This window comes from Xenopus laevis, chromosome 3S (assembly GCF_017654675.1).
Source record: "Xenopus laevis strain J_2021 chromosome 3S, Xenopus_laevis_v10.1, whole genome shotgun sequence".
In the NCBI taxonomy this organism is placed as follows: domain Eukaryota; kingdom Metazoa; phylum Chordata; class Amphibia; order Anura; family Pipidae; genus Xenopus; species Xenopus laevis.
The window spans coordinates 71,161,702-71,173,018 of record NC_054376.1 but is presented as its reverse complement, the minus strand read 5'-3'; the positions used below and the strand labels follow the sequence as shown (position 1 = coordinate 71,173,018).

At 34.3% G+C, this 11,317-nt stretch overlaps 1 protein-coding gene across 3 annotated transcripts in view; it reads right to left on the bottom strand.

Annotated features, from left to right (window-relative positions):
• Positions 1-1,731: 1,731 nt before the first annotated feature.
• Positions 1,732-11,317, bottom strand: part of pclo.S (piccolo presynaptic cytomatrix protein S homeolog) — a 148,715-nt gene continuing 139,129 nt past the window's right edge. For all 3 annotated transcript variants that reach the window (XM_041588475.1, XM_041588477.1, XM_041588476.1), the window contains 3 exons: positions 7,952-8,086; positions 4,674-4,819; positions 1,732-2,886 (listed from right to left, as the gene is read on the bottom strand). In XM_041588475.1, coding sequence (XP_041444409.1) covers positions 2,746-2,886; positions 4,674-4,819; positions 7,952-8,086 — 422 coding nt within the window. In that variant the 3' untranslated portion in view covers positions 1,732-2,745. The remainder of the gene's footprint in view (positions 2,887-4,673; positions 4,820-7,951; positions 8,087-11,317) is intronic.

Genomic DNA, 11,317 nt, shown 5'->3' with positions numbered 1-11,317 from the left:
GAAGCAAAAAAAAAATGAATTATAAAATAAATACACAAATAATAACCAGACCTCCATCAATGCATGCAACATCTGTCAGTATGAAAAGACATTTAAGTTCTCTAAGGACAGATACAGTAGTTTATCTATTTTACAGGTTTTTTTTTTAATATCTGTTTAACATCAGGCTTGCTGTGCAGATTTTTAGTGGATATCAACAAACTCACTAGTCAGCCATTGCTGCTTTACCATGTACCACACCACCATACAATTAGACAGGAACAACTGAGTTGAATGCTCACATTCACATGCATGTCTCAGGAAATTGTTATCGTTCACCTATTATCCAGTACAAAAATGCTTATGTTTATTTACAAGGTAATAAAATAAAGGAACTTGCTTTCTTGTATATTATGACAAGAAAATGACTCCTTGCATTCTACATCATTAAATATATTTTTTTTCTTTCATTTCACTGTAGAACTGCTTAGCATTTAAAGTGCCACTTTCTATGATTTGTCCTAGTAAATATTTTCAATATTTCATGAACCTGACTACGTGTTCCCTCTGTGATAACACATTTGCAATATCTATTACATTTTAACATCTACTTACATATTAACAAGTCAAATATTTTTTTATTTTATCTTTTAACTGTCGCCAACTTTGTATGTATTGTTGTGCATGGGTTGCGGTTTCATATCTACTTGCCAGGATAAAGCCTTGTTTCATCTCACCAGACTAGATTCTCATAAAGTTCATGTGCTTTATTACATTTGTTTTTCAAGTAGTGAGCAGTGTATACTATCCCCTTAATGTGCAAACACAAAGTGCCTCGAAATGAGGCAAACAATGTTGACATTTAAATTATTATTTGTTTCATATGATATCATTTGCAAATAACATGTAAACACACAAACACACTGTGCTTATACTTCTAACATTACATTAATAATTAATTCTCTCCTTATTCAACTGAAAGGTAGAAAAAGTAAAATTTCCTTCGCTTTGCATATAAATAAAAATATTGAAATAATTTTTCCTCGGCCATATACATAGAAAATTAATATTCATAAATCACTAGTTGTTAAACTTTTGGATCTATGTAAACACTTCTAGGAGAAGCAAAACCAATAAACACTATAAATGTGTTCAGATATATGTGCAAAATAAAAATACTGGTATCAGTTTTTTTCTACTATTTTTTAGATATACATTTTTATTTTACAAGAATTTTTGCTATTATTCACTCACAGAAAAAGCATTGAGACATCAATGTTGCATAGAGTAATTCCATTATAACTTAAGATTTTGGTCTAACACAGAGTTGGCACACTTCAGAAGCATGTTATAACTGATAGTCATTGATGCACCACAGATTAGTCATGAAACCTGTATGAAAGGTGGAGGATGCGGAAAAAAATATACATCTATGCCTTTAGTGTGGGACCTGACTGGATTCCATTTTGCTTCATATATACAATATATGATAACATTAAAATGCATTAAGTGTACCGAGTTGCAAAAGTAATTCAACAATATCAGTGGAATGTCTGGTGTGAAGAAAAGCAAAGGAATATTAGCTCTTCTTATTAAAGATGATTTTGGGTTTCTCAGCAAGTACCCCAATTTGGGCTATTCCTCTGACAAGAAATTTCCATAGCAACTACAAGCATGCTTTGCAGCCTTAACAGTGTATGGCATGGCAGAATTTCAAAAATTGGATATCTTTTATTTGTTAAAGCATTTTCTAAAGTACACATATCCTTTGCAATAGCAGCAAAGGTAAAAATAAAATAAAGATACATAAAAACATACAACTGATCTTACATGAATACCAGTTCTCTTGTTTGACAATTAACCTTCCTTTCACTAGAAAAGACTTCAGACAAAATGCTAGCAGTCATTTTTGCCAGAAATTCCATCTTCCTCACAATTGCTATCATTTACCTGAGTTAGTAAGAGCAAATTCTGAACTTTTATTCTTTACCCTAATTGCATTGTGCCCCTACTTTCTGTATCATGGTAACTAATTTTGCATTTATTTAAAAAAATGCTATTTAGCAGAAAAACCTTGGTTAGCAATGCAATCTTGTTTAGTAGCATGTATTGAAAATAATTGTTAACTATACTTAAACATATCAGTGCTATAATTATTTGATTACTATCTCTTCATAGTATTCATGAATCTCAAATTTAAACTATGAAAATATCCATTCTTGCCATTCATAATAATAGTTTCTTTTTTTTTACACAACAGAATTTTAAGTTTTACAATTTAATCATCATCTATGAGAAGAGAAGACAGGCACTGTATATTTCCTTTACCCGTGAATTACGCAAGACATTACTTTTGGAATAATAATGACACTTGATATTTTAGTCATTAGTTTATTTAATTTGATGTTTTCCCTGCATAAAAATATGAAAGCATGTAGGGTGCAAAGAGATTTTTTTTTGCTAGTATTTGTGATTTTTGCTTAAACAAATTCTCTATTTTTTTAGTGCTTTTTTTTAAAGAAAGCCCAAATACCTGTACAGTTACATTTTAGAGTACTTTTATCATGAACCACTCCTCTTTTAGATTACAGTACTTCCATGAATATCATTCTTGCATTGTTTTCAAATGGTTGCTTGCATCTTCCTTTAAAAACCATGTTTAAATGGCTTGATCTATGAAACCCGAACAATGTCCCTTCTTTTGTTTCAAAATCAGCCTCTCTAATTTTCAGCTAAAAACCTTCATGTCCCCTTAAACCATCACTTTCAATGTACTGGAGCAGAGCTAACTAAGAGTTTGTGCCAATTAACTATCCTCTTTCTCAGATCCACCTTGTCAAGCGAGATATAAGCTTCCCCGATCAGTGTTTTTTTCATAAACTTCCCTCCATTTGACACAAGTAAAATCTGCAAGACAAAATATTCATTATATTATCATGCAAATATACAATAACTTAAGAACAAGATTAATTTATAATATTCCATAAACAATCTACTTATTTAAAATGCCTTCCTAATCGAAATTAATAGTTAGTGAGTTGTATTTTATCTGCAGTAATATTTTATCATTTTATTCAAATATAAATTTTTGTATTTCTTGTATTTTTTTTTATCTTTTATGTAATCTATTGTGCATGTCACAGCCATTATTAGCCAGCCATGCCAGCAATGCCCATCACAGTTTAATACAGACTATAATCAAAGTCATGGCATGCACAGATTAGTTGATGATTGTTCTGTGCACTGATTTACTCTGAATTGATACTCCAAGGTGTGACCCCAAATAACTTTTTTAAACCTTATGCTAGCATTACAAATAGGATGGGTTAACAAAAAATAATAAAATTCAAATATTTAGTAAAAGTCAAATGAATAAGAACAATGAAGAAAGAAATATTGTTCTCCACTAATAGTTTTCATGGGTAAATGTATTGCTAGAGGAGATGCAAAAACCTCATTGAATTCAGGATTCAGATTGGTATCTGACTGAATCTCAGCACTAGTTGCAGAATTCAGATCTGGAGCGTCAATGTCACATGACTTTAAAGCACTACATAACTGAAGGCAAGATAATCATCTTTTCTTGTAAATTTGTTTGTTGAGAGTATGCAAATTAGTTTTGGCTTGTTGATTTACATAAACAAATATTGTGTGAATAATTGGGCATTCAGCTGAATCCAAAAAAATTTAAATGGATGAATTTAGTGCAGCACTAATTACAAAGAAGTGTAAATGTGTTGCTCATAACTAACCCAAGGACAAAGACAAAAGACAGGGAAAATTAATTCACTTTTAAGTTTTGTACCTACACTGAATACAAGCTTTATTTGCGCTTGTGTAGCACAGTAATACGACTTTCTTTGCCCTTTAAAGGGATTGTTCAGCTTCAAATTAACTTTTGGGGGTTATCAAAGGTTGAATTTTGAGTAATGTGATTTTTACTCTCTAATACATTCAAATGTACTCACAACTCGAATGGGAGGTTATTTAGGAAGAAGCTCGAACATCTAACATTTAATCGAATAGGAACAACCTGAACATTCGAATCAAAGTCGAATCAAGCTTTCTTTTGAAAAAAACTTGAATGTCAGTAAGGCTATTAACATCTTCAGATGGTTCAACGGACCTCTGCCACTGACTTCTAAATTAACTTGGAATGTTGTGTGAAGTATCAAATTAGAGCTGTTTCCAGGGTCGAGGTGTGATACATCTCACATTTGAACTAGAATTCGAGTTGGTGGTTTAAAACTTGAAATTATGAGTTTTGACCAAAAAACTATTTAAAAATTCAAATTTACCATCCAAACTTTAGTAAATCTGCCCCTTGGTATGATGTAGACATTCATATTCTGATACAATTTGCAATTAGTCTTCATTGTTTATTATTTAGGTTTCTCAGTTATTTAGTGTTCTTTTCAGTGGCACTCCAGTTTAGTGTTTTAGCTGCTATCTAAACTTATTTACTCTAGCAATCAGGAAGTGGTTTTACTGAGAGAAGAAGGACAGAAAAGGAAATTATGTAATTAAAAGTAAGAAGTAAAATAACATTGTAGCCTCACAGAGCAATAATACTGTGGCTTCTGGGGTCAACAACCCCATTTAAAAGCTGGAATGAGGCAGACGACCAATTAAAAAGTTGCTAGAAATGGGACATTCTATAACATACTAAAAGTTATATAAGGGTTCAACCATACCTGAAGAGAGTGTCCTGCAGGAGTCATGCTAAAACGGAATGTTTCATTGAATGAAGGCTCACGATCATGCCTGCAAACTCGTGTTTTTTTCTTTATTATTCTTTTTTGTGAAGCTATATTTATTACATAGAGTTTAACATAGAGATCTGTAAAAGAGCAAAAGAAAACGTGTGAAGGTGAAACTAATAGTAGTTATTCTACTTTTTAAAGTTGGTCACGCACATGAAGATATTATTACTGCAAAGATCGTGGAGATGTTTGATAAGAAACCTTGGTTGGCTGATACCCATACTTAGTAATATGAATAAGCCAGTCAGGAATGTCATCCTTTGCCACTTTTGTTCTATCCGCATCATGAGACGCATATAGATATTGTGGTTTGAGGGTGGCTATTCTGATTGATTCTTGAACACATACTTCCAAATCTTCCAAATTTTTGAATCCTGCAACAATATCTGTAACATGTATGGCTAACATAAATAGTGACTTTAGCTGAGGTTCCATTTAGAATTCTATTGCTTTATATTGCTTGTTTCTAAGTCTATAGGAATGGAAAATTACAGACAGGAAGAGAAGAGGTGAGTGTCTTGTCTGTTCTTTCTTTGCAAAATTAGGTGAAACATGTGGTATGATAACTGCAAGATGTAATTCTGATTTCACTAATATGTACTGTATGCTTCTTTTCCATCTGGTTTTTCTGGCTTCATTTTTCTAACTGTTTTCTTCTGTCTGTTGGTTGTAAACGTTAACGGCAGTATCCAAGAATGTAAAAATGTTATTCTTTGCCATATAAATTTACATGTTCTGGTGATTTGTTCTTTGAGCTTTCATTTTAAAAAATTTATTTATTTGTTTCTTATATGGGTCTATAATTTGAATGACTGCACTAGATGTAAAACTTTTTTACTTCATTTTTCTCTGTATCATGCGAGGAAAATTTGTTTGTTTTCAGTCTCTGGGATGAATACATTTTTTATGCTGATACTATTTCAAATGGGCAGTGGGAGTTTTATATATCTATAATACACAAAAGCCATGAATATCTTGTAAATTATATCCTTATAAACGGTGAGTCTGATGTCATCAGTTATAAACGGTGAGTAGTGATGTCATTTCTGTCACATGACTCACTGAAACTTGTGTATTATAATAAATAAAGTACCCCCTCTTGTAAAATATGAGGATATTATAAGTTACCTTGGAGTTCCATGACCTGGTCATGAAACTCCTCGGTAACTTATAATATTTTATAATTTTACAAGAGGGGGTACTTTATCCACTATAATATATATTTTCTGGTCGATTTCATCCTTGTATTATTGTAAAAATTATTTTTATTATTATTTTATTTAAAAAATAACAAAATGCTACAGTATATTGCAGCATATTTAGTTTGGCCAATTTTGAGGCACGGATAGGTATATGTATTTATTATTGAGAAAAAATACTGAAAAATTATTTTCTACTATTTTATTTTAGGGTCAGTGTTTTAAGCAATTAATTTAACAGTACCAACAGTTAAAAAAGAGTGGGTACCTACAGTCCATTGTGACACTGTTTCAGTGAGCTGTCATATGACCCTATTAAATAGCTAACAATTTATACTAACAGGAAAATACAGTCTGCCAATGCCAGGCATATGTGAGCTGCCATGTCTCTCAAGCTTGCCTTGCATTACATTTGTTTGGCCCAAGTGGATCAGCTGAATTTGTAAATCCTCTTTTTCAAAGGAAACATAAGATCAGAGGTTGGTTATCCCTTACTTTCTTAATTTTCCGGGGGGGGGGGGGCAAGGAAGAAAATATATTACACAAATTATGTGTACCCATATTTTGGTTTCCACACAAACTTAATAGCAGCTTTTCTATAAGTATACAAAGTAGTAACTGCATAACACAAACTTCTTGTTTGCCAGGAAAGCACTTGGTCTTTTCTACTTTCTTAGCACAATTACTAGCCAATGGTTTGTAGAATGTTATTTCCTCTAGAATTCTATTTGGATACATACAGTGAAGTTTCCATTTCACATAGCCTAATTTTAAGACCAATGTATAATACTTTTCCCTGACTTTACACCATTTTTTCTAGGCCTCTGTAAAATGTGAAATTGGGGTTCTACTGTACATAAAGTAGAGTAACAACAGCAGGAAGAGGTTGTGCACAACAAAATGTCACTAGCATAGAATTTATGTTTATACATTCTATTTCAATCTAGGGGAAAGCTCCTTTGTTCCCAAAGTGGCAGAAGGGATAAAAAATAAGAGTCATCCAAAAACAAAAATGAGGTGGAGCAGGAGAGGGGGTGAGGTGCAAAAATATATATTATAATATTATAGATATTTCTATCTATACAAATATACAGAGTGATGCAGAGGGTTATTAGCGATGGAGAGGTGAGTGTAGGGTGACTCAGCAGAATGAGAAGGAAAAGGGTAAAAGAGGGGTACAGTGAATAGAGTAAGGCCATAAATAGGTGGGGGGTTTAATGGAGCAGCGGGGCAAGAAACTGTAGGGGTTAATGTGCTTTGTGGAAAATGCATGGGGGAATGGTTGTGTGCAAAACCCACATGCAACATGTACCTGTACAGTTACACGCAGGTTTATTTATAGTCTCTATAACACAATGACACAAACAGGGTTTGTCAGACCTTCTCAAAACACAATTGCTCAAAACACACATTAACACAAAAAGTTAATTTTACACACAGACCCAGATACACAAAAAGACACAAACATACAGTGGCATTCACACTCTCAGCTTAATACAACAGATTCACATCATCTGGCCTTTGAAAGAAGCTGCTTCATCAGGAGGAGATTCTCTACTGTGAATCTCTAATTCCTCACACAGTTGAAGAGCAAGAAGCATCTCACAGAAAAAAGGGGAGGAACTAATCCTGACTACTGCTCTGAGCAGTAGAATAGGCATTGGGATAAGTGTATTGTGATGTGTTTTGGAGGCATCAATAATTTCACTAGACTGATTGTGAAAGCTGTGCAATAAGATCAGTGCAGTTCCCACTGACTTCTATAGGACCTCAACAACTTTTACTAGGTGAGGTTTTTGTGGTTTTTACACTTAACGAAGCTAAATGTTTAAGCTTTTAAGAAATATAACAAAGCCACAACATTTTAGAGATTAGAGGAAAAAAATTCAAAATTCCTTTGTTAGTAAAGGGGGCCCTTAGAATAAAAAATTTGGTTTGCAGATCCCTTTTTTATTCCTAATAGAAATAAAAAACCTACCGGGCATGTAAGTTTTAGAACATATAACTTACCTGGTAGATGATCCGGGGACTTAAATTTATATGTGATGTTCCGGCATTGCAGGATCTCCACTATTAACTGTTCACCATCTGTCTTCATTTCTTTTTTCAGTGCAATTTTTATTTCACCCATCACTTGTGTTTTGCCTGCAATGGAGATCCAGTGTGTAAGAATTACTGATATTTAACATAAGAAGAAGAAGAGGAATTATTGTAAGAATTTCTGATATTTAACATAAAATTGCTATATTAAACTTGAAGCAATCTCTAATACTACATAAAATGCACTTTACCGGTATGGGAACTTTTATTGAGCAACCTGTTATCCGGAAAGCTCCGAAGACGGAAAGGCCGTCTCCCATAGACTCCATTATTATAAAATAATCCAAATTTTTTAAAAATTATTTAATTCAAAATGTACTGTTTAAATGTACTGTTTAAGATTACATTGTACTTGATCCAAACTAGAAGCAAAATCAGCCTATTGGGTTTATTTAATGTATACATGATTTTCTAGTAGTTTTAAGATGTGAAGATCCAAATTACAGAAAGATCAGTTATCTGGAAAGCCCCAGGTCCCGAGCATTCTGGATAATAGGTCCCATACCTGTACTGTATTTTAAAACAGTAAACTTAAAATACGATTTTGTATCCTAAACACTTTAAATATAGCTTTCAGTTCAGATCAGTTTCAAGTGTGCATGGTGAACATTTGTCCAGGTTAAGCCACTGAGCAATAAGCTAAATTATAAGTTAGTGGCATTGTGCTCACAAGCATGGTATATTAATTTCAACTTGAACTGTTCAGAAGGAAAGTGTATTATTCTAACTGGAAACTAGAATACAGTATAATGGAATGCTTGCTGCCTATAATGAAGCAATAACATTGAAAGACATGGAAAAAGAACCATATACATTTTAATGGTAACTTAATGGTTACTTTTTTTTTTGGTAGCTAAAGAAAAGGACTACAGGTGCATTAGAGGCTATGCAAAGAATATAGAACATTGCACCCAGAGGTGTATCAGGCCCCTACGCCACATCACCAGCCCCCTGTGTTTACATTTTTCACATCAGAGCTGGTGTATGTATGTATATATGTGTGTGCGTTTGTGAGAACACAATTGTGCGTTCTGCACTAGCATAGCTGAAATTAATATTTTTGCCTCCCCTGGTGACTTCCGGGCTGCTGTCACCAGTTTATTCTAAGGGAGATTACCACCTAGCAACAGCTGATGGGTATAGCATTAGCCTCCCGAAGATACGCTGGAAAATGTTATTTTATCACTACATCCACATTTCAGCATCCCCCTTCTGACATGCTTGTACCTTGTGGGATCAAGCCCAGGTCTGCTCAGTGCTGATTGAATAGTGTGGAGCAGTGTGACATCACAGGAAGGGGAGTAGCTGAATGAAGGTAGATTTTTTTTACCTTAGCATTCATGGAGGATGCAGTTTCTTATTCTGCTACAAACTCCATGTCACTTCCACCTCATATCATAAAAAAGGATGCAATCTCCTTTATACTTTAAACTTGAGGAGGAACATTTTTCTCAGTTCTTAGAAAAAAGAGTGATGTTAGACTCTACTTTATTTCCTCCTCATTTGACTGCCCTGAAGAGGTTTTGGTCCCACAGAGGTACATCTAAGATGGAAAAAGGAGTCTTTAAATGTAAAGATATCACTTCTCCATTTGGAGTTAAACCAAGAGTATCTTAAGATTCCACTCTCAGTAAAGAGGCCCGTTTGGGTTGCTCTTGTGGTAACCCTGCACCCTGTAGGAGGTCTATCTCTATAGGCAATGATTCCCAGTAGTGTGACACAGGCTCAACTCATAAACTTATTGTCTGGGAATCTGTAATGTTATATGAATGGATAAACTGCAAATGTCCACAGCGAGTTTGTAGTAAAAAAAAGATATAACTCTCTGAAATCTTTCACATAAATGTCCTGCCAAAGACAAGTGAACAAAGTAAGCTGCTTATCTCCTGCACGAGTTTGCAGGACAAATAACATTCTTCTTAGTGCTAATGGAGGATGTAATATCTTTATTTGTGACAAATCCTTTGGCATTGTCATTTCATGTCTCCCTGATAAAGGAAGATGATTTAATGCACATATGGTTTTTTTGCATATTTTCTTGATATGCAGAGATTAATTGCACGTTACATTTACCCACCTCAGCTGCCATTTTGGGTTATCAGGTTTAACCAACAAATATAATGGCTCAATTTCAATTCAACCTTCCATTTCAAAATGACGAAGGCTATTGGCTATATACCCCTATTAATCAACGTGGAACAAGAATGCCTAGATAATAAATTCTTGCCATGAACCAAATTCCAAACTGGCAATTTGTGGATTCTGGCAGATGCCAGAGGGGCTGCTGTAAGATGCCATAGACAGTCATTATTGACTGGGCATGTGAGGGCTGTTTGGGCCTCTGTATACATGAAATTGAAGGGCCTCATTGACTCCCAGCTCAGACCTGCTTGTAACTCTTAGTACTTCCTAATTAACTCTAGAGAGCAGCTCTATATATTGGCCAAACACTTAACCATGTGACCAGCCTAAGAAGGTTTCACCACAGCTGCACTAGCTGACCTAGCCTGATCAAACGATTCGAAGGATTTCATCCATCGATCAAATGATTTTTGTTTGACTTCAAAAAACGTAGAAAACTGCTCTAGAAGGTCCCCATAGGCTAACATAGCACTTCGGAAGGTTTAATTTGGCGAAGTATTGAAGTCGAAGTTTTTTAAAAGAGACAGTACTTCCATTATCGAATGGTCGAAAATTCAAACTATTTAACTTCAAATCGAATTCAAAGTTCGAAGTCGTAGTATCCTTTTCGATGGTCGAAGTATCCAAAAAATTACTTTGAATTTTGAATTTTTTTACTTTCAAAATTCCCTTGAATTCACTTCAACCCTTGATTATTCTGCCCCTTAATATTTCTTATTAACTTATTTCTTATTAGATTTTATCAAAGAGCATTCCCTTATCCTTAGGATTGTCATCCAGCAGACTCCCGGTAAAAAATCTAACTTCCCCGTTCAGCTACTCCCTGTCCTGTGATTTCATACTGCTCCACACTGTCCAATCAGGACTGAGCAGACCTGTGCTTGCTCCCACATCTTAAAGGCACAAGCACGTCAGAAGGGGAATGCTGAAATGTGGATGTAGTGGTAAAATAATTTTTTTCCAGCTTATCTTCGGGAGGATGCCACTATACACATCAGCTGTTACTAGATGGCTCCGATTCAGCCAAATCTTTTGCAAAGGATTAGTCAGTATTCCAAAATAGCTGATTTGGTGCATCCCTAATATGATCCCATTGCCCTTATTTAAATTTGATTTAGTTGTACTTTCAGAAGG